The sequence below is a fragment of the Vulpes lagopus genome, chromosome 2 (assembly GCF_018345385.1).
Source record: "Vulpes lagopus strain Blue_001 chromosome 2, ASM1834538v1, whole genome shotgun sequence".
In the NCBI taxonomy this organism is placed as follows: Eukaryota; Metazoa; Chordata; class Mammalia; order Carnivora; family Canidae; genus Vulpes; species Vulpes lagopus.
The window spans coordinates 30,194,757-30,218,724 of NC_054825.1; the positions used below are offsets into that span (position 1 = coordinate 30,194,757).

A 23,968-nucleotide genomic window follows, 5' to 3' on the forward strand; every position below is an offset into this window, starting at 1 on the left:
GGACTCCTGCCTGGTGGGAAGGAATGAGGAGGAAGTGGCTCTGTGAGTGGCCCCAAAGAATAAGAAGGGTATGCGGAATGCCAGGCCTGGCCCCTGCTGGGAGCCTCTTCTCAGCCACTTGCTTCCTGCCTCGCTTCTGGTGAACCAAGGCTTCCCACCCTTGGCCAGGGTGGGAATCATCTCTGAGCTGGTGGCAGGGCCTGAAGGTTAATCACAAAGAGATGCACTCTTTGTCCTAACAAGGTCATCTGCACACCCACGCGTTTAACCACAGGACAAAGGCACCGTGTGAAATGCAAAAAAAAAAAAAGCTTTGGCACTCAGCAGCAGCAGCAGCAGCAGCACCGTAGGCAGGCACTTAGCAGCTTGCTCAGCCTCAGGGAACTAGAAAGAACCCCTACAGTCAGTCTGCCACCAGAAGGGGCCGCTTTCTGGGTCCAGCCACCATGGCCACCCCAGCAATCCCTGAGGTCTGAGAACTGGAGGGGAGAAGTAGGGCAAGGTCACGGCCACTCTGGAAACAGAGCCAGGAATGCTGTGCGGTATAGGAAACACAAAAGCAATCTCAACAATAATGACAGTTAACCTTAATGAACTAGCAACATGTCAAGCCCTGTGCTCAGTGGTTCCTATGCATTGTCCTACTGAATCTTCACAGTAGGCTGATGAGGTACCTGCTATCATTACCCCCGTTTTACAGATATGGAAACTAAGGCTTCTAGCAATTAAGCAACTTGACCTTGGTCACATAGTAAATGGCAGGAACTAGGCACTAGGAACTCAGCTAGGAACTGAGCCCTGCCTGCCTGAGAATGAGTCGGACACATTTCTATCCCACAGCTACCCTGCCTCTTGGTGACCCAGTGTCAGACACAAACCACAGATTCTATTACAGTATTTACCCTACTCCATCCTCAGACCCACAGCCTCCACCTGGATGGAGCCTTTTAGTTTACCTCTTCCCAAAGTGTGGCCTCCAGACCAGCAGAACCAGCATTGTCAGAAATGCAGATTCTGGGGTGCCTGGGTGGCTCAGGAGGTTAAGTGTCCGCCTTCGTCTTGGATCATGATCCCGGGGTAGGGCCCACATTGGGCTCCCTGCTTAATGGGGAACCTACTTCTCCCTCTGCTTCTGTTCTCTCACTCACTGGGTCTCAAATAAACAACATCTTTTTAAAAAAGGAATGCAGATTCTCAGGCCCAACCCCCACTCCACCCTCCAGACCTACTGAGTCTGAACCCGGGGTGGGGACAGGGGGAAGGGCAGAAATCTGGGTTTGAACTGGCCCTGCATGTGACGCTGGTACAGGTCAAAGTTTGAGAGCCATCTTGCAGGTAAATGTTTCAAACTTACCATGTGCCCTTCCTGCCCTCTCTCCAGCAGCCCTCATTCTCTCTTGGCCCCAAACCTGGCACACTTGCCTGCCCTTTGTCTGCAGCTGCCTCATCACTCACCGACCTTTCTGGATCCAGCTCAAAGCCGATCTCTTACAAGAAGCGTTCCCTGATCGATAATGATTATGCCTCATGTTTATATAGCATTTTTATCTTTTGGAGACCTTTCACATGTGTTGTCTGATTTCATCTTCTCAACAACCCTGCCAGGAAGCAGGGGGAATATGATTCCCCTTTAACACAGGAGGAGATGCAGCCAAAGGGAATGAAGAACCTGCACAAAAATAAAGAACCACACAGAGGCAGAACCTGAACTGGGCCCAGGCTAATATCCCTACACCAGTGGCTCTCCAGGTGGGGTTCCTGGGTCAACATCAGCCTCACCTGAGAACTTGTTAGAAATGCAAACTCTCAGGCCCCACGCCAGAGCTTCCAAATCAGAAACCCTGGGGATGAGACCCAGCATCTACAGTTTCAGAGGCTTACCAGGAGTGATTCTGATGGAGGCTGAAGGGGGATTCCCCTGCCCTGGGGAGCCTCTTCCTGGGCTCATCTCTACAACCTCCTCGCTATCCCAGAGCGACTGTAGTCAAGGCCACCTGCAAATTTCTGCAACTGTAACACATCTATGTTTGTCAAGTTTTATTTTCCCCATACATTGAAGAAAGGAACTAGGTATAATGGAATTTTATAAACATCCTAATTTCTAGCAGAGTGCCTTTCAGTTCATTTGGGCTTAATTGCCCATTTGTTGATGGGATTGCTAACAGCTGGTAGGGTCAGGCATGGGTACAGTGATGGCGCACTTTCTCCTTTGGCCCCATTCATTCAGTCTTTATCTGATCATTCCACACACATATGCTGAGCTCCTGAGACAAGCAGGCACCCCTCAGAGCTCTCTCCGGCTCCACCCCCGTCACGAAGCCGTGTTGTGAAACAGAGCATCTCAAACTTCATTCTGCACGGAGATCATGTGAGGGGGTCTTGTGAAAATGCAGCTTTGATGCAGCAAGTCTGGCGGAGGGGACGGGGGTTGGGGAGTCCCTGAGAGTGTCTATTTCTAACCTGCGCCCAGAGGACACTAATGCTGCAGGGCCAGGGTCCACTGGGTAACAAGATTCAGAAAACGTAGGCTCCCAGGATGGATGGAGCCTCAGAAAACCAAAACACACAGGGCTTAGACATCTTTAGGGAATACCTTGTCTCCTTCTTCTCCAGCCTCAGCCCCTGACACGCCTGCCTTGCATTTTATATCCCGGCAACACTGAACAAACTGCTTGTGGTTCCTCTGCATACATCATTCTCTGTATGACCTCTGCCTGAAAAGTTCTTGCCTCTACACTTCACCTAGCTGAGACTCCTTTCTCTTCTCGGGAAAGAAAACCTTTCCTGAACCGCCCCTGGTTCAGTGCTCTTCCTCTGGGAGCCCCTCTTCTGTATACCAGGAAATGCTGTACGTGTTCTCTCCCTTTTTAAAAACATTTTAATTCCAGGGATGCCCGGTGGCTCAGTTGTTGAGCATCTGCCTTTGGCTCAGGTCATGATCCCAGGGTCCTAGGATCAAGTCCCGCATCAGGTTCCCTGCAAGGAGCCTGCTTCTCCCTCTGCCTATGTCTCTGCCCTTCTCTCTGTGTCTCTCCTGAATAAATCTTTTAAAAATTTTTAATTCCAGTTTAATTAACATTTTTAAATATTTTATTTCCAACATAGTTAACTTATATACTGTCTTAATCATATATATAATCGTACTATTGTTAACATGTCTGCATCCCCTCAGGAGACCAAGAGCTTCTTCGTTGGCCTCACCCACCAGTCAGTCAGACCCCAGTAGATCTTAGCTTCCCCCCAAAGAAAATGTCCCCACGGATGGGATAAAGCCAGTGATTGGTTAGGTGGGATGGGGGTTTCTGCTTATGGAGCCACCGGGGAGAAATAGAGGCCAGCCAAGAGAACTGAGAGCCAAGAGAGGGTGATGGAGCACACTTTGGTTGCGTGGAACTCAGCTGCTTTTCTCAGGTTGTTTTGTGTTTCTGACTTGCCTTTAAACAAGACTAGAAGCCATTGAAGAATGAAGACATTGTCTTAGGGACATTCATAGCAGAGCATGTTGCATGTAGTTGGAGCTCAAGAAATATCTACTATCTGATTAATTGGAGGGGAATGATGAGAAGGATGAGAGGAAAGCTGGAAAACTGTTCAAATGTAGAAATCAGGTGGCTTTCTTGGGGGAAAGGAAGCATCCATTGAAGAAATGACACAGGTCTAATAACAGACAGAAAAGAACCATTCATCAGCAGGATTTTGGACTAGAGCAGGCAATGACTATAGCAACAAGAAGCTGGTGCCCAAGGCTTCTTCTGGAGGCAAAGGAAAAAGATATTTGAGTGTTATAAAGGCAGAAGCAATATGCTATTTTTTTTCTGGTAATGTGGGAAAACAGAGGGAGGGAATGGAAGGAGGACCCCTTCCTATCCAAGCTTCCTGTGCCACCAAAATAGTGAAATGAGGGAACCCAGGGTGGGAGTTGGGGAGGGAGAGGACTCCAGAATTTGCTTGTCATCTTGGCTGGAGTGAGCTTGAATGGGAAAGAGAGAGAGAGAGACTGAGAATAATGGGAATTGGTAGATCAATCAATCAGCAAATATTTATTGAGCAGCTACCCTGGCTGGCAGCTGGAGAGAGCTCAGCTGGAGAGAGGCACATTAGAAAATTGTCTATAAAAAGGTGGTTGTCGGGGAGAGGGAGGATGTGTTCTTTGGAACAGGATAGAAGGAGAAGCAGGGCTGCTTTGTTATAGGACGCCAGGGTGGGGGGTGGCGGGGGGAGCGTGTTGTGCAGTCTGTAGCCTCTGGGAATAGTACTTCTGGAGTTGGGCGGCACACAGCCTGCAAGACCATGCACACCTGACCTAGGGAAAAGCACCTGACTCATGAAAGACCTATGGTCCTACACGGGGAGGGGGAGAGCCACTTTCTGGGGAAAGACATCACAATGAGCACAGATGGGCCTGCTCACCCAACCCTCCTTCCCTTCCTCCTCAGGGCTCCGGACGCTACTCTATCTATATCGCCAATTATGCCTACGGTAACGTGGGCCCTGATGCCCTCATTGAAATGGACCCCGAGGCCAGTGACCTCTCCCAGGGCATTCTGGCGCTCAGAGATGTGGCTGCTGAGGCTGGGGTCAGCAAATACACAGGTAGGCAGAGTGACACGGGGTGGCAGGCTGGGGTGCTGTGAGTTGGAAGGGTGGGAGTGGGGGGCAGTACCTGGGGCTGCAAGGCTGAGTCTAGTTCATCAGAGACCACAGGACAGGGTGGGCTTGTGTCCCTGGGAAGGGAAGGATGAAGGCTTTATTCCATCCTACCACCCACAGGAGGCTCCTCCAACACTGCCTCTCCAAGGGTTGGCGAATATCTGGCAGGTGAGGGCTTTGGGGGACCCGTGGAGGACGTGTGACATAGAATGAGAACACCGTAACATCATCCTCTCCCTGGAACCTCTTGCCGCAGTCCCTGCTATAACCCAAATAATGGGTGAACAGGTTCTATAGGAGAAAACTGACAAATCACAAAGGCCAAGATTTAAAGCATTCTTTATTGCCAAACAGCAGATGAAATTATTTACTTATACATAAGCGGCCAGAAATGGAGTGCTAAATCCCTAAGCTTCAGCTGGGTCCCGTCTCGGATAACTGAGCTCAAAGAATTGTGTTCTTGTTCCAAAACCTCTCCATCCCTTTTTTTTGAAGCCATGCTCCCCCCACATCTCTCTGGATGGGGGACCTATTGTCAGAGTCTCTGACAGGGAGATCTTTCTAGGGAAGGCTGTTTTTCTAATTCTAGCACGGCTGCTGACTAAACTCTGATAATCTGCCAATAGACTGCTGATGGCAGAGCAATCCAGTTCCTGTTTTGGGTGCCAAAAATCAGGAAGCCAGAGCTGTACACAACAATGTCTCACGTGAACTTTGGCCTCCCTCACCCTGATCCTGTAATTTGGGCATAGAAATCCTCTTGCTGGTTGGCCTTCCCAGTATATCCATTCCAACTTGCACTACATACAGACTTCCAGAGTGGCAGCCCGCCCAAATCCAAATCCTGGGGCTGGAAGGATACCTGGTGGGGGGTCATTTGGGCCATTACCCTGCCTCCGTACACCTGGGTGGTAGCACACTCTCAAAGCCCTACCTAGAAAGGGTTGTCACAGCCTCTCCTGAGTTTATGATGCCTTTCTCTAGCCAACTTTCCACCTCAGTGAAATGGGGAGATTGATGTTGACCTGTCTGACAAAGTTTGTGGGAACAAATGGCTAGACAGTAAAATAGTTTGCACAGCTCCAGCCCATCAAAGTGCTGGAGAGCGCCACACGTGAACATGCAGCCTCTCTGGCTGAGTGTCGGTAATAAACCATGCTTTCCTGGGAAAAGGAATAAACATCCAGGAGCTTCAGCCTAGATTTGTACAGTCAATTTTTCTGAATAGTTCCCAGTTCTGTGCATTGGGCTGGCTTGGCAATTAAGTACCTTGATCTGCAGGAGAAGGAGAGTGGGCCGGGGAGATGAAGCACTTGAAAATGATGAGCTGGGGGGAGGCAAGGTCTGGGAGAGAGGCTTATCCACTGAATAAAAGAATGCTAGAGGTTGCGACTGGGTTTGAGCATGAAGGGGACATTGTTCACACTGGCTGGGCTGGCGGAAGGCCTGGCAGGAACTGAGGAAGGGGCAGGAGGGGGCCAAGAGGAGACAGTTGAGGAGGACGAATGGGGACGGGAGCAGTAGCCAACTGTGCCAGGCTGTGCTGGAAGCACCGGGCCACTCAAGGAAGGGAAAGCAGCTTCTGTGGAGCATGCAGGCAGGCTGGGGCAGCTGGCGTGCCCAGAGGACACGTTAGAGCAGCTTTGCAGACTTCCAAAAGCCATTTGGCTGACAAGAACCCATTTGGCCCACCAAGTTAGTATTGTGTCTGCCTGCCTTCCCCCAGCCCACCCTTTCCTTGTCCGCCAAACCCCTCAGCTCTACCCTCAGCCCCCATTGTCATTTCGTTAATGACACATGGACATCTGGCTGGGAAACTAACCCAGAGCACCACCCCACCCCTGAGCCCCAGGGACGGACCCCAAATGTAAGGGCCACCCCTGGAGTCCTGCCTGATTGCTGAGTCTCTGGCACTTGGCCAGTGCTCAGCTCCAGGCTGGTGCCCTGGGGCTTGGGCAGAGGGAGGGAAGCAGGCAGTGATGAGCGGGGCCCTGAGCAGGCCAGGAGGGAAGCAAGCCAGGGCCAGATATGCAGTGAGGGAGCCGCGAGTCCCCAGAGCCAACAACACCCATCTGCTGGACAGACCTTGAAGAACCTCTTGTTTTACAAAAGAACAAACTGAGGTCCAGAGAGGAGAAGGGACTTGCCCAAGGTCACCCAGAAGATTTGTAGAGAAACTAGCACTCAGAGCCCTGACCCACCCCCCCACAAGCTTAAATTGCCACAACCCTCTGACCTTTCTGATGACCTCCAGCTTGAGAATCCTCCTCCAGCCTGCAAAACAGGACAGGCTGGTGAAGGAGGAAGGCCCTGCACCTGCTGGGACACGGCCCCAGGGATTGGCACTTGGGGGCTTGATTTTGACCCCCTCCCCCAGTGTCTGTGGCTCAAGCAGCTGGCCAGCCCGGGCTGTGCGGGGCAGCAGGGGCAGCAGCTGTCCCGCGGGGGAGGGGAGGCCTCTCCAGATGGGAGCTCGTCGGAGGGCGGCCGCCGCTCTGCTAGGTCACAGTGCCATCTAGCGTCCAGCCGGCCCGCTCTCGGGGGACTCCAGGGCTGCTGGCCGACAGAGGGGCGGCCGAGTTGAGCAGAGGGAAGCCCACGGCCCCGCGGTTCCTGGTTCAAGGACATTCCGAAGCCCCCACTTTCCCAGATGCCTGAAGCGCCCCGGAGCCGGCGCAGGGAATCCTGAGAATTAATCGTCCGTGTGGCAGAGGAGACCTGGCTTGGAGCCCAGGGAGGGCGACGGCAAGGACCAGAGGTCTGCGCTGAGCTGTGTAGCCCTGAGTGACCTTGGGCGCGTCCCCCAGCCTCTCTGAGCACTTCGAGCCAGCCGCCGAACCACCGTCTCGCAGAGCTGCTGAGAGGACACATCTCGGGCCACAGTGCTGGGTACGGATCCTGCCTCCCGCGGGTCCTGTCCAGGCAGCGAGCGGCAGTTTGTTAACCTCTGTAGGCTGCAGTTTTCTCGCCTGCAGTGGGGCATGAGAATGAAAGGAGCCAAAGGACAGACCCTCGGAATGCAGCAGATAGCGACACCTCCTGGTCTGAGGTGCCCAGGGGGACGCCAGGGCTGTCTGCTGGGCATGTGGGTGCTGGGTGCAAGGAGCGCCATGCTAGACTCGGGAGGCAGCACATAGCAAGCCTGCCCGGCCCCTGCCCTGGACGCATTCTCCGTGTGTCTCCCAGCCTGCCCTCCAGGCTGGGTACAGTCATGGGCATCTTCATGCCCTCTCCACTGGAATCCGTTGGTCTTCCCTCTTCACCCTGCCTCCCCACCCCTGCCAGCCTCTACTCCCTTCCCAGGAGGTCTGCATTTCAGCCTCACCCTTTGAGGGAGCATCTGTCTGGGCTGCAAGGGGGTGATTAAAGAATCCTTACAAGAAATTTGGAAAGAAAATGAAGGTGGATTTATGATATAGGGTGGGGATTTTTGCTGTTGGCTGGGAGCAGTGTAGAACAAAGCGGAGGGCAGATCTGATTTATAGGAAGTCATTATTGGAGGAGAAGGAGATGCCTAAAGCCCAGCTGAGGCCTTTTGGCGGCTCCCCATCAGCCGACTCCAGAGAGGTGACCGTGGGTAGCAGAGTGGGGGCCACGGGGCCTCCCAGGTTGGCAGACGGGCACTCTCCTGCAGCAGGAACACAGTGGGATCTGACAAGCAGAGCTGGAGTGACAGGCCCAGGATCCTCAGGGAGTGCAGCCACAGACCTGCAGGGGTACCCAATGCCCCCAGGATACGTGAGATGTCAATGCATTGGATGGTTGACGAAAAGGGACATCTTTTTGCTTTTGTTTTTCAAAACAAACATGAATACTCATGTAATAGAAATGTGATCTTGGTGCACAGTTTCTTGGCTAAAATAAGAGATTTTAAAGGCAGTGGCTGGCCACTCTGGGCCTAATCAGGGGGATAGCTTTCTCTCCTGCCAAGGGGGAGCTTGTGTAGAAATGTATGAGAACATGCTGTGGGGATAGCACAGGCTCTAAAGTCACTCAGATGTGGGTTTGAACTGCCATGCGCTGCCTGCTGGCTGCAGTTGTACCTCTGTGCCCCTCGATTTCCTCACCTGAAAAACTGTGCAGTGGGATGAGACACAGATGACACCTTGGACACGGGACTGGAGAGCAGAGCTGGTCCTGCCACCCCTTTCCCTGCCCTCTCTCCAGAAACAACTTCTTTTTCAACTCGGCCATTCTCTCGCCCACTTCCGCCTCAGTGTCCTGGGGAGTGGGAGGGGGGGCAGGGGGCAGTTGCAAGGATTGAGGCAGGAGCCAAAAGCCTGTGTCTAATACCCTCTGCCCCCCGCCCAGTACCTGGACAGCTCACAGAGGGCTCGTGGGTAGCAGCACTGACACTATATCATTCTATGTTTGAATTTTCAGGAAATTCAGGATGAAAGACCCTGTTACCATCCAGCCCTGACCCTCACTCCCCCTTCTCCAACACACACACACTCACACACACACACACACACACACACACACACACTGCCCATTCCTCCACCCCTAATGTTTTCCAGCACCTTTGCTACTCTTCTACAATTTCTTGGATGCTCTTGGCAGTCTGCAGGCCTTGGCATCCATGAGAATTGTATTTCTATTGAGGTCTCAGTAGATTAATCCCACAGGTCCAGATTCTTGGGCTAACGAGCCTCACAAAGACTCCACTGGTGTGAACTCCAGATGGCCCCAGGAATCTACTCCCAGCCATGCTTGTCCCAAGTTTCAGCCTGGAGGATGCCCTGGAAGAGTGGGAATGAGCCCTGGAGATCTCATTCCCCTCCCCAGTTTATGGGGAGGGAGACAAGAGCCTGAAGAGCACACAGCTCAAGTTCCTGGAGCTGGAGCAGGTGCAGAGGCCAAGTAAGGACCTAGAGGCTTTTCTGTAGCATGGCAAATGCCCCCTGCCTCCTTGTGCCTGGGTCCATAGCAGCATGCCCCACTTATTCCACCCAGCTACCACCCCAGTACCGCCTAGCTACAGTCTGATAAATGGACTGCCCATACCCAAACTGGAGTCTGTATCACCAGAGTGCCGGATTTCAGAGGTTGAAGGGTGCAGTTCTTGAGGTAAAAGAGGTGGCTCCACGGGGCTCAGGACCAATGAGCAGATAATCACAGGGAGTACCAGAATGCTGCTGGAGGAAGAAGGGCGGTGGGGAGGCCTTTTCCCCATGACTCCACCTCTCCCACCCAGCTTAATGGGCAGAGTAAGAAGCCTTCAGGAGGGGTTGGGCAGGGAGCAGCGTTTGCACCCAACAGCAGCATAAAGATGCCTTAGTATCCAGAAAGTGCTGGGGAAATCAGGGGATTTTATTCACCTAGCAGGTGGGAAATGGTCCCAGCTAATGACTATGTGGCACCTGACATTTTCCAAGGTACCTTCTGAAAACCCGCACACTTAATATTTATGACAGCCCTGAGAAAAAGCTGTTGTTATTATCAGTCTCGAGTTATAGGTGAGAAAACAGATGCCTAGAGAGGTTCAGTGATGTGCCCAAGGTCACATACAAACTTTCTGATCCCTACTCTTCTTTCCCACCAGCAGGGCTGTCTCTCTAGCCCCAGCTGGGGAGCTGCATGTCCCCAAGAGAGTGTGCCCACCTCAAAACAAAAGAAGTAATTGGTGTAAAGTAGAACTTCACTCCTTATTTGGACATGGTTCTCCAAGGCTAAAATAAAGATGTTCCTAACTGCCCCTTGGGCGGCCTCATAAGGCATGTGCTAAACCTCAGGAGGGAGAAAAGTTGGCCGAGGAGAGAAGTCTAAGTAGAAGGCACTAAATCAGGAACCTCTGTCATGGACCATGCAGAGAATGGAAGTATCAGACTACACTTAGGATGGGTGGATGGATTTTATAGATTTGAAGAAGACTTAGATGATCCACCTGGGAGTAGAGTTTCCTCTGCAGCACGGCTAGGGCCTCAGACACCTGGCCACCCCTGCTTCATACCCTAGTTAGGCTCTCCATCCTAAGGCTGCCGGGGCCGGTGCCCAAGAGGCTGGCTCCCTGACTATCGACTCACCTGCTCCCCAACTGTGCAGCGAACTTGCCAAGAAGGAGTTGTGGGTAACATCTCTGTTATGGTCCAGTTGCCATGGCAATAAATTGTCACTAATTAGTAGTGTGGTTACCATGGCAATTTTCTAATAATTACAGGTTACAAATGGTACAAGGCTTCAACCCAACCCAATTAGTTAATTAGAAAGATTTAGAAATTTGTCCAAGAGGGAAATAACCTGCTTTGTAGAAAATGAAGAGAATGTGTCACAGCTTGAGAGCCAGAGGCAGAGCGGAAATTGGAGGACACTAGAGTGGAGAGGAAGGATGGAATTGTTTGGTGGCAAGTCCCAGAGCCCCACCTGGAATTTCCGGGGGCCCAGGCAAGGCCCAGGTTTTCTCACTGAAGCCTGTTCCTGGGCTGGAATCTGGCAGGATGGGGGCAGGGACAGCTGCCAGCAGCCACTCTGCTGCTCCTCTTTGAATGGGTAGACGTGGTGGTGCCCAGGTTACAGCCCAGCAGCCCTCCATGCTGGCCTTAGGAGAGGCATCTGAAAGCCTCCCCGCCCCACACTCTGGCTCTCCTAATGAAAAACGCATGCCACGTCTTAGATGATGCTCCCCAGGAGCACTGTGGATTTAGTGACTCCATTTTCATGAGGCGTGGGCTCTCCTTGAGAGCTAATTAGATTACCTGGGAGGAATATGGGAGGCACAGGGCTCAGAATGTGTTAATTTGGAGCTCAACCATGAGAGCAAAGAGAGTAACAATGCCATTGGGCCCATCCCCTCCTCCTGGCCCCCAACACCCGACCTGGTAGGCAGGCTGTATTGCACAGGTGTGAGAATGGCCTCATGGTTTTCTCCAGGGACCTCTGTGGGAGGACAGGAGGAGTCTGGGGACCAAGAAACCTCTATCTCATATTAGCACATTTTATGGAAACCTCTTCCCAGAGCCGGGCAGGCAGGCAGGCAGGATGCACGGGGAGTGGCCCAACATCACTCAGGTCTGCCTGAGTGCTCGTTTATTTAACAAATAACCAAACAGTAAGTTCTTCTGAGTTCTCTGAAGACTATTCTTATTTCCTGACTAGCCCGCTAAAGCTGCACATTTCAAACTTTCCTGTGCACATAACCATCCAGGGGTCCTGCTAGAATGCAGGTCCCGGCGGGAAAGGACCAGAAATTCTGCCTTTCTGCGGAGGCGGCACCCTTCCAGCAGGTCCAGGGACCTGACTCTGAAGAGCGAGGATTCACAAAGCCCTTTCACGTGTCTCACCTCAGGTGATCTTCATAAAAATCCTAAAATAGAAAAGGCAAGTCATGTTACCCACTACACAGATGAAGAAACTGAGGCTCAAAGGGTGACATAAATTGCCCAAGGTCACACAGCTTGTGCAAAGCCTCGCTTGAACGAGAATCCATGTCCTGGTCCTGGTCAGGCTGCCTTCTGCCCAGTATTTCCAGTGTTTGGGGATGTGGCTTCCAGGGCTTGATTTGAAATCCAGTAGTTGGGGCTGTTTGTTCAAGATGTCTTAAGATTGGACTTCTTGACACAGGTAGCTCAAATTTGATCTTGGAGACGTCAGACCCTAATGTACAGCTGGCTTGATTTCTTTCTGTTCTAAAAAGTATGCAGTTAACTAGATTTTTTCCTTTCCAACTACAGAAGCTGTTCTGTTGCAACAAGCCAAACAACACAAAGAGGTTCCCAAAAAAGGCCAACTACCATCTCTCCTTCCCTCCCTAAATCCCACCCCATCTGGTAGCCAGGGTTAACAATTCAGGGTGTGGCCTTTCCCACTTTCCCCCAAATTCAAGAACAAGCCTGCACAAACATGTCCAGAAACATATATCATGTGTTTACCTTTTTTTAAAAAATGAATCTAAGATGCCACAATACCATTACTTGTTCATTCATATGTCACGGGCGCTCCCCCAAGTCAGTGCATATGCAGTCTTTTCAGTGGCTGCAGAATGGTCCATTGTAGGGATGCACCATAATCCATTCAACCAGTTGCTGTTGATGGACATGCAGATTGCTCCCAGTTGTTGACTACATCAAACAAAGTCAAGAAAGTATGCGGTAGCTTTAGCTGGAACCCACTCCTCTATGTTCATAGACCAGGAGTGCACCTAGTGTCCTGACTGCCATACATAGGACTCAGGGTGGGGGTGGGGGTTGTCAGGAAAATCTGTGACTTGATCAAAATGTGGTGGGTAGATTTGGGCTAGGGGATTTTTTTTTTTAATTCAGTTTGCCAACATGTAGTCTAACACTCAGTGCTCATCACGTCATGTGCCCAGTAACTCCATCCCCTTGCCTACCTCCCCTTCTGCAATCCTTTTTTTGTTTCCCAGAGTTAGAGTCTCTCATGGTTTGTCTTCGTCTCTAATTTCCCTCCATTCAGTTTCCCCTCCTTCCCTTATGGTCCCTTTCATTATTTCTCATATTCCACATATGTGTGAAACCATATGATAATTGTCTCTCTGATTGATTTATTTCACTCAGCATAATAACCTCCAGTTCCAACCAGATCGATGTAAATGGTAGACATTCATCCTTTCTGATGGCTGAGTAATATTCCATTATATATATATATATTCATTATATATATATATATAAATATATATATATATATATACACAATCACATCTTCTTTATCCATTCATCTGTTAAAGGACATCTTGGCTCCTTTGGGCTAGGGGATTATTGTAAATCAGCCTCCAAAGGGAAGGGAAGAATCTGTATGTGGCCTCTGTGTTCCACAGGCCATGGGATTGTTGCTTTGCTTGGGCACAAAGTGACTGTCTTGCCCTTCACTTTCCTCATCATTGGTGTGATCATCCTCTGCATAAGTTTACAGGTCTGTGAGCCCAGATCTGGGCCCAGAGAAGCATCCAGATGTTAGAATCTCCCCCTACCCTCAAAGCTCTTCTGAAGCATCTTCAAAGCAGCTTCTTGTTGGAGGCACCCTTGTCCTCCTCGCAGGCCTGAGGCTTTGCTTCTACCACTTACTGTGGGTTGATGTCCTCTCCTAGGGGGCCGAGGTGTCAGCGTGGGCCCCATCCTCAGCAGCAGCGCCTCAGACATCTTCTGTGACAACGAGAATGGGCCCAACTTCCTCTTCCACAACCAGGGTGATGGTACCTTCGTGGATGCTGCTGCCAGTGCTGGTGAGTGCGGCTGCTGCCCTGTCCCCTCCAGCATGGCCTCCCTGGACCTTAGGGAGAATGGGACAAGTAATCATGAGCACCATACAGGGAAACATTGCTTGTCACCTTCAATTCCACATCCCCCAAGGCTCAGGCCACAGGGAATGTTTGCTGCTAGGGAAAGGAGGAGCCTGGAACTCCTGGCCACTATCCATTTTTCAGCAACTAAAATTGGCCCATATTCCTCTGAGTCTTGCTTGCGTCCTCAGCATTAATTTTCCCTCCAAGATGCCTCTTTCCAGTTCCCCTCCCCACATGCACTGTAACCATGGTATTCAATCCAGTAACCATTTATTGAGCCCCTGCGAAGTGCCAGGTGGTGCTAAGACTTGGGGATACTGACCCAAATAAGATTATATCACTCTGCCCCACCCCACACATGTATGCACACAGGCATGGACACTCTAGAGGGGAAAACAGATGAGTAAACAAACAGCTGGAGTAAGAAGACTAAAATCCACACAAAATAGTATATCAGGCTCCCAGCCCTGCACCCCTTCCTCCCTTTGTGCTCATCCCTCATCCACCTCAGGGCCTTTGCACCTGCCATTCTCTCTACTGGAAATGCCTTTTCCCTTTTCTCTATCTGCATAAATCCTATCTATCCTTCAACACTCAGTTCTTTGAAGCCTTTTCTGCCTCCCTCTGTGTTACCTGGCAGAGATTTGCACTCCCTCCTCTGCACTCACACTGCTCTTGCATGTACTTCTCAGCCAGGCTTCTACGTTGCTAAAATAATCTATGTCTACAAGGGCTGGGCACTGTACTGTTCATTCTTGACACAACACTTAGCACACAGTGGTCACCCAGTAAATTTTGCTGAAAGGCAAAAGGGACACTTTTTAAAGTTTGTGGATGTGATCAGCCTGGCCTTCAAGCACTTCTCTCTACCCACTTCCTCCCCACCCTGCCAGTGAAAGGATTGATTTCACCCCTTTCTGGACAGCTTAGAGATGAGCTCAAGCTTCCAGAGGAAGAGGCAAGAGGGGACTAGACACGTAAATCAAAGGTCCTACAAACTCCAGCTAGTGCTGACAGCTAGCATCAAATCCCTGAGCAGATGCCAATCCATTCTCTGTGACTGACAAGTCCCTAATCCTGCAACTCTCTGCTCAGGAGTTCCCATTCTGAACCACCCCTCCACTGGTAGCCAGTCAACTCCCCTCTTGCCTTTCCCTCTTCTCCCTGTAGGCAAAGCTAGAGCTAGAGGCAGCAGCTCCCCTGGCCTGTCTTCCTACCTGGCATGCACACACACACACCCCATCATGCTATATACTCTGGCAGCAAATTTTCTCATTGCTGAAAAATCATAAAATGAAAGGGAGGTGGTGGTGGAAAAAACCTAGAGGATTTGATAAGGTGTTAAAGAGATGGGAGCAGAGGTGAGCGAACAAGTTGGAGTGGGAGAAGGTATCTGGCGGGAGGAGAGAGGAAAGGTGCTAGGCCCGTAATTGAAAGTCAGAATGATTGCAGGGGTTTAACAAGACATGTCAAGAGGGCATTCATCACCCAAACAGATGCTGCTGTGAAATGCAGCCTGGCACCGATTATTCCCGTGAAAGGGAACCAGCTCCTTGTCAAGGTGCCTCGTAGATAGGAGAGAAATGGGCCAACACAGAAGGCCACCGACATTAGGGCTGGGGAGTTTTGTAGAGAATTAATGGGGTATTAATCCTAGAGGTTAGAGGCTGCCCCTGCTCCTTGGCAAAGCCTCTTCCTCAAGCCTAGGGCTCATTGCACCTTCTCCCCACACCTCCCACCCATTGTCTAGATCCTCCCCTCCCCCAACAGGATCTCAGCCTCCAAGGTTCACAGAAGGCCCCACCTCCACCTTCCCCTGGCTCCCATTCCCAGGAGCTCTGTGGTCCCCTGGATTCTGTGATCCCTCCTCCATTATATTGTCCTATCTCCCACCATATCCGAGGGCCTGATGACCAACAGCAGTTTGTCCTCCGAAACAGTCAGCATGGGTATTGAGAACCAGCAACATCAACCACCTCTCAGCTCCATGCTTGGCTTGAGGAAACATATCTGCCTTGTGCAGCCAGGAGGTCAGGCCATCCCTCTGGGCAAAGCCACACCCTGTCCTCCCCCAGGAGCAGCTCAGTGGGCACTGGCAGATGCAGAGACAGTGAAAGCAGATGACGCTGGACACACAGGTTTCTCTTCCCCGAGCTCCCAAGGCATGCTGTGGGTTTCTGTGTTATGCTGTGGCATTTCCTCTGCTGTCACCAACGTCCCCAGGTGCCTTCTGTCAAATTATTTATGTATCTTCATTCATTCAGTATTTACTGAAAACTACCAGGCCACACAGATGCTGCTTGAACACAGGTAAATAAGAAGACAGCTCCTGACCTCATAGAATGTAAGGTATGGTGGGGAAACTGGACACTAAGCAAATAAACTGCAAAGGAACATAATTGCATCTGTGATCAGCACAGTGGAAGGAAAGAATGAGAGGCTGTCAGGACAAATAACAAAGTCGTTGGGAGGAACTATTTTCATGGGAGTGGTCAGGGAAGGCTTCCCTGAAGAGGTTACATAGTAGCTTAGAGCAAAAGAAAAACAAGGAGCCAGGTAACCAAGAGCCAAGGGAAGAGCATTCCAGGAGCAGAGACAAGCTTGAGCAAAGGCCTAGAAGCCAGAAAGAGCAGGGCTCATTTGAGGAATGACAGGAACACAGGTAGCCAGAGCTTATGAGTAAGGGGGAAGAGGAAGGGGTACTAGGTAAGACTAGATAAGGTGGCTTTGTACTCGGGGCGCCTGGGTGGCTCAGCAGTTGACCAGCTACGTTCGGCTCAGGGCGTGATCCCGAGGTCCCTGGATCGAGTCCCGCATCAGGCTCCCTGCATGGAGCCTGCTTTTCCCTCTGCCTCTGTCTCTGCCTCTCTCTGTGTGTGTCTCTCATAAATAAATAGATACAATCTTTAAAAAAACAAAAAAGATAGCCTGGTACTCCCCAGGCAGGAATTTGAATTTGACCCAATAGTACTGGGGAGCCATGGAGAGATTTAAGCAAAAGAGTGATGACCAGCTTACTATATACCCCACTGACAGTTTTGGGGTGGCTGGAGAGGCCTTTGTCCTCCAGAATTTCCATGTCTCCTTCCCCTTCCTAAGCTACCCCAAAACAGTGAAAACTGTGTGCTTGCTGGGCAGATGCAGCTGAAGACAGGTGTGGTTCCCTTTGCGACCACATGGCTGTCCCACCTCCTGCCCCCATGGAGAAATTCTGAGCTGACAGCTGCAGCTTGAGACAAAGCTGCTCCAGGATGGCAGGGTCAGCTGGAGGGTCATCCTCCCTGTCACCTTCAAAGGAGCTCCAGCAAGGTGAGTGTTTGTAGAGCCTGCAGGGGGCACTGCCCTGAGGGAACCTGCCTTTCCTCCCCAGGTGTGGACGACCCCCACCAGCACGGGCGAGGTGTTGCCCTAGCCGACTTCAACCGTGACGGCAAAGTGGACATCGTCTATGGCAACTGGAATGGCCCCCACCGGCTCTATCTGCAGATGAGTGCCCATGGGAAGGTCCGCTTCCGGGTAAGAAGGGCCCTCTCCCTCCTTCTACCACCCAGCTCAGTGAGTGGCCCCGGCATATCCTGGGGATGCAGCCTGCCTCCCACCAGGGAGGGGCTGAGAAGGGGCTTGCAGCTCTGCAGAGCCTGGAGGCAGGACAGCCACAATGAAGGTAACATCTGGGGGAAGATGGTGGACTCCAGCCTGGGCTTCCATCTCTAGTGCTCAGGGCAGAAAGGGCCAGACAAATGAGGGACAGCAGCTTCCCATGGAGGGGGAAGAGCAGGGCAATGAAGGCTCTGGGAGGTAGACTTCATTCCTGGACTGACAGCATTTTTCCAGGTGGTTCCTGGAAAACCTTATCTTTTCAAGTTTAACTTTACGTTAAGGGTCAGTGAAGAGAGGACTGGGAGAGATTGAGGCTACAGAGCTCCCAACAGTTGCCCCCTAAGGACAAATGGCAGGTGGTGGACAAGATGACCTCAAAACCCTTATGTGTCCTGCCCCTGAGCTGTCAATAGACTGCAAGGCAAGAATTCTTCAAAGGGGCTAATTGGTGACAGGAATAGAGGTACCACCACCACCCCCGTGATGAGCTAGAGTTTGGAGCTTTTTCAGGGAGCTCTCATAGGATGGTTGATACTGATCTCAGGGAGTCTGAGTGGTTCTGGAGGTACCTAGGTCTTGCCAAAATCCCCTGCAGGAGTGAGAATTTGCCTGATGCCTGATGCCCCAGTGGAGTCTCTGGGAACTTTCTGTCTGGGTCACCACCACCAGCTCTCTTCCTTCTGGGATGCCAGCCTGGGGTTGCTCAGGCCCAGCTGCTCCCTCCCTGGAGACCCAGGCTCTCTGGTTGAAAAGGAGGCATGCCCTAAACTAAAGCAGTTGATTCTGGGATCCTGGATGATTTTCACCTTTATTCAGCTTTTTGTTATTTTAAGATTTATTTATTTTAGAGAGAGAGAGCACACACAAGTGGGGAGGAGGGGCAGAGGGAGAGAATACTCAAGCAGACTCCCCACTGAGGTGGAACTGGACATGGAGCTCAATGTGGGGCTCAACCCCACAACCCATAAGATCACAACCTAAGCCAAAGCCAAGAGTTGAACACTCAACTGACTGAGCCACCCAGGCACCCCCAGCTTTTTGTTCTAACCCAGGTTCTAACCAGGGGTGATTTTCTCCCCAGGACATTTGACAGTGTCTGGGGACATTCTCGATTGTCATGAATGGGATTAGGGTGCTACTGACACCTAGTGGCTTCTAGTGGGTAGAGGCCAGAGATGTTGCTGAAAGTCCTATAATGCACAGGACAGACCCCTAGCAAAGAATGATCCAGGCCCAAACATCGGTGTGCTGTGGTTGAGGAACACTGCCAAGCCTTCTGGTGGCCCCTCCCCAGAGCTCACAGGAGCAATAATAATGATAACAGACGCCCCATTTATCAAGTGCCTTCCATGTGCCAGGAACTGTGCTAAGCGCTTTACATACATTATCTTAGAAGCCCGGGTGTCCAGTGGGGCAACCCCAAGGGGGCTATGTAGGTTTCCATTTTTATAGGATCAATAGAATAATAATGAGCTAGAGATCCTGAGGTCTTTCTCTCCAGCTCTTAAGGCCCTGCTCAGCCTATACTGGCCAACTGGCCATCCTCTTAATCAGCCTCATTACTGCGCTGATGGGGACAACCTCCCTCCTGGCCTCCCCAGAACAGGCACCTTGCCAGCTGTCCCAGGCAGGCTCATTCCTGCAGCTGATGGAAGGGGTGCCTGCAGTAAGAGGCCAAGGAGCTGGGCCAGGCCAGGGGGTGGAGGGGCCCTCCCAGAAACACTGACTGTCCCTTCCCAGCCCTTTCCATGTGGGCCCTGAGATTTAGACAGGCTGTCAGAATCTTTAAGAGATAAAGCCATCCATAATATATATTCTTATAAACAAAAGGCTGCTCTCCACACCTCTTATTCTATTTCAGGGGAGGTCCCCACAGCTGAGACCCCTTGCCAGGTCCCCCTTTGAGGTCCAAGTTGGGTTCTCCTGGGCCTAGGGTCTCCCCGTGAACCATGGACAGGTGTATCTGATACTGCAAACCCCCAAAGCAAGGGTCAAAAAAATCAAAATACTTCCAAGAAGAAACATAACAGCAAAAACACAGCTAAAAACCACCTCTGCTGCCTTCCACAAGACTGAGAGCATGAGCAGGGCCAGGACGGATTGCCAGGGATCTATTTCATGCCCACTGCCTGCCAAGCATTTTACATGCAGTCCTCACAGCCTGGGCCACTATTCCTAGCCCCAGGTTACCGATGAAGAAAGTGAGACCAGAGAGGCTAATAACTTGCCTAAGATCACACAGCTAAGTCAGCAGAGAAGCCTGGATTCAAATACACAGCCCTTTCCAGTGCCCCCCACACAGACCTGCTTCTGACTCTCTGAAAAGGGGGAAGGACATAGCATCTTGAGTCTGAAGCCCTGGCTACTGCCCCATCATTAGCTATAACCATGGGTGACTCCCCTCCTCCCCCAGGACATGATCACCTCACTTGTAAAATGGGAATGCTAATGTCTGCCCTGCCTCAAGTGCCTGATGGGAGGGCTACATATGACCCTGACCAGTAAAGCACCTGGCTGTTGCCTGGTGTGAATTGGGACCATCCCTCTCCCCTCTTTGTCCTCCTACAAGCAGCCCGAGGTCTGTGTGGTCCTGAGTGCAGCCACTGCAGGTCCCTTCCAGGGGAGGTGAGAGAGGAGGTGTTAGGTCGACCATCTCTTCTCTTGGATTGCATACACACACACAGTGTGGGGAGTCGACCTCCCTCACCCCACACACACACCTCTGTCTGCTGACCTGCACCCTCTCCCCCCTGCACTCCAGGACATCGCCTCGCCCAAGTTCTCCATGCCATCCCCTGTCCGCACAGTCATTGCCGCCGACTTTGACAATGACCAGGAGCTGGAGATCTTCTTCAACAACTTTGCCCACCGCAGCTCCTCAGCCAACCGCCTCTTCCGGTAGGTGCTTCAGCCTGGCCAGTAGCCTCTCACCCTCACCAGCTGGGAGCTGGGGAGGAAGGTGTAGAACTCAGAGGAGAGCTCCCAGGGCTGAGATGCAGGAAGGTCCCCTGATGAAGGAACAGAAAGGAGGGAAGGAGGGATTGAATGAGAGGCTGTGGAATGGAGGGCAGATCCTGGGCAGGAAGCCAGCCTCCTGCTGTTGGGGGGGAAATGGGCAGAGGGACACGGCCCAAAGTGTGCCCAGAAGCCACACTCTATAGGAGATAAATCCACACTACCATAAAAAGGAGTTACAGAGTCAAATTTGTTTCGGTGCCCATAGGGTAAGCAAAGACAGGCAGGTTTACTGGCTGCAGGACTTCTCAGAGCCTTTAACATGACCATGAGTGTTTTTACTTTCTGAAAGGTGGCTGGAGTATTCTAAATAGGTTTGACCACAGGACACCTCTTTCAAAGATTTTCCTCTTGGGACTGGTGCTCTGCAAAACATCCCTTGGGAAATGCTGGATGTGATGATTAATGGTAGATAAGGAAAAGAGTGACAGAATGGAAGGGATCTGCAAGCATCTGCGTCTGGGGAGGAAAGGTTGGATGTTGGGAGGCAATACTTCTCTAAGAGGGGCCCAGGGACCACTGGCATCAGAATCACCCGAAGTGCTTATTTAAAGTACAGAATCCCAGGGCCCACCCAGATCTCCTAAATCAGAATCTTCAGGAGTGAGGCCCAGGATTCTCTATTTTTAACAAGTACACTGGGCATCAGGTGATTCTTATCACACGAAAGTTTGAGAACTGCCGTTGGTGAACCTCAGGACCCATGTGGCCTGAGACAGCCCTGTTCCTGGCCTAAAACATGCTACTGGGGCTCAGGAGGAGGTGGGGAGAGGAGGCAGGTGGGGTACGGGGCCTTGGCTTCAGGAAATAGGCTCCATCACCTGCTCGGCTCCCCAAGGCCCCCCACCCTGAACCCCAGGGGGGCCCCAACTATTAATAAAAGGCAAGAGCTGTGACTAAGCATGTTTTAAAATATAATTATTAACAAAGCATCAATCCTGACTGGATGTAATCACCCCCCGAAGGCACTAGATTTACTAATTAGGTGCCTTGCAAAAAGCTTATTCACAACTTCCAGATTAATTGCGGAAGATCAATTGCTCGTTAACAGAGACACTGCTTTCCTTCTCTGGCTAATAAAGTGTCACTCCAGGGCCCCTGAGCATGAGGGAGTCTAGTGCTCTCATAACTGTGGCCCGAGAACCCAGGCACCCCGTGTCCGCCTGCCCATGGGGCTCTATCACATGGCCCAGCCCCCCTCTGGCCACCCCAAGGAAGGGCCGGCCCAGGGCTGCCATGGTCCAGGACAGGGTCACCACAGAGTGGCCCCACGGGTTAGCATGTTTACCTCCAGGCAGCAGCAGTGGACGCCACTACTGAGGTACATGGCCGTGCTCCAGGTCCCGGTGGCAGATGGCTGGGTCCTGAGCACACAGCCGAGAGTGAGGGGCTACGGCTGGAGCCACCACTCAGCTGGCAACTCTAGAAGTTCGGCCCCAACTTGTCTCTGTCACTGAATGGAACACGGCAGGCTTCTTGTAGGAGATACTGGGGACTCACTGAAGAGTAGGGTAACCAGGGGACTCATCACCCAAACCAGATGCTTAGTGAGAGTGAGGGGTCCTGTTAATGATGGCAGGACAGCCGGCATACAGGGTCGCTCCCAGGCCAGCCAGGATACGCAGGGTCACACCACTGACACATTGACACATGCCTCTGATCTGTTCTCGCCTCTTACCCCCTCTGCCGCTATCTGTCGACTCTGAAGGGGCTTCCTGCACCTGCCTTCCGTAGGTGTCACCCACCCCTGCCCCCCTCTAGTCCTGCAGCCGAGCTGTTGAAAATGGAAATCTGGCTGTAGCCCTCTTCCTCTTGAAACCTTTTGGAGGCTCCCCACTGCCCTCTCTCGGACGCATCCCGGCTGTGTCCTAGCCTCCACACACTTTCCACTTCCCCATTTGTGGCTGAGCTCTAGATGCCACCAGCTTTGCTCAGCTCTGGGCCGTACCAGGTCGGACCCTCAGAATGCCTGCCCCCTCTGCCTCTTCCTCCCTCTTGGTCCGAGTGGCCATACTCACTCATCCTTCTGGTCTCAGCTTAGTTGAGCCTTCCTCCAGGAAGCCTGGGCGAGCTTGCCCAGCTCTGCCCTCCCCAGCCCCTCTCCCTGTGGTCCTTCAGCACTCTGCAGGAGATTCTCTGTCGTCAGGGACCCTAAACTCCATCCTCCCTGATGCACATCGTGGCCGCAGGGCCCCGCGCAGTGGACGGCACACAGAGGTCACTGCAGGTGAATTTGTTCAGCCAATACATAGACGCAGGGCAACTTTATCCTTAGGAACCCTTAACTGCATTGTCACCTGAGCCCAGGGATGTCTCTGCCCAACTGTGGAAGAATCTGTGGGACACAGGTGGTCGAAGGGACTGTGGTTGTTGGCAGGCTGAGGTATACAGACCTCTAGCAGGGATGCACATGCCCCAGGGCAACAGGCACGCTGTCCTCTACCCGACTACACCCATGGATGTGCAGCACAGGTGCCTCAGGCGGACAGAGGGACAAAGGGCTCTCCCAGGGCCAGGGCCGCTGCTCAGCTCTGCACACGCCCTGCAGTTCAGCCTGCACTCTACCCTCCGGGCACCACAGGCTCCAGCTCAGGGGACCCCTGCCAGCTCCTGAAATCACTGGCCACATCTCAGCCCTCTGGTGACTCTGTGACCTGAGCAGACAAAAGCCACCTGCAGTGTTGAGGGGAGAGCGATCAGATCCCTCCACGCCCTCCGTCTCCCCCAGCATTGCTCCACACAGCCAGGCCGAGAGAATCTAACGAGTGAGAAAAATCGGAGGAAAGCTCACCACCATCATCAGCGTTCAGCTCAGCGTGGAGAAAGAGCAGGACATTCGCAGTGGGCTTTTCTGAAGCAAATATTACCTTGGTTCAGAGTTTAAAATAGAGCCCCTGCAGCCCAAAGGGACCCCTTTCTTCCCTTTTTGCTGCTGGACTTCATCCACGCATCCCACGGGCATGTGCTTGGAGCTTCCTGCGAGCCGCGCACTGTGTTAGGTGCCGTGGGAAATGCAAGAATGAGTAACAAGTGAGTAACACGTGGTCCTGGCCTGCCACAAACGAGCTCACAGTCTAACGGGGGAGATAAGATGCATTCGTCCGAGCTTTAACGCAAGGCAGAAAGTGATAAAGGCTGAGCAGGAAGGCACTGCTTCCAGGACGATGATCAGGGAGGACTCGGAGGAGGCGGCGTTTGAGTGGTTTGAATCCCGGGCACATCCAGAACTCAGAAACCCAGGGCCACTTGAAGGAAAGCGAAGGTCAGTTGAAGGTAGCTGCGTCCCTGCCTCTTCTCCATCCATCAACTGCCCTTCCCCCGGCTGTCTATAATTCATCCATTAGAGAAAGAAAAATCAATATTTACCAACGTAAATTAAAACCCAAGAAGGGAACAGGCAGGGTGTAGGCAGGCTCTGGAAGCAGAGAGTGGCTCCGTAGGCGTCCAGGTGGTGGCCGATGCACA

At 52.0% G+C, this 23,968-nt stretch overlaps 1 protein-coding gene across 4 annotated transcripts in view; it reads left to right on the forward strand.

Moving 5' to 3' along the window:
* Positions 1-23,968, forward strand: part of CRTAC1 (cartilage acidic protein 1) — a 156,993-nt gene that overhangs the window by 95,118 nt on the left and 37,907 nt on the right. For all 4 annotated transcript variants that reach the window (XM_041746609.1, XM_041746606.1, XM_041746607.1 and 1 more), the window contains exons 5-8: positions 4,437-4,593; positions 13,694-13,828; positions 17,259-17,404; positions 20,250-20,386. In XM_041746609.1, coding sequence (XP_041602543.1) covers positions 4,437-4,593; positions 13,694-13,828; positions 17,259-17,404; positions 20,250-20,386 — 575 coding nt within the window. The remainder of the gene's footprint in view (positions 1-4,436; positions 4,594-13,693; positions 13,829-17,258; positions 17,405-20,249; positions 20,387-23,968) is intronic.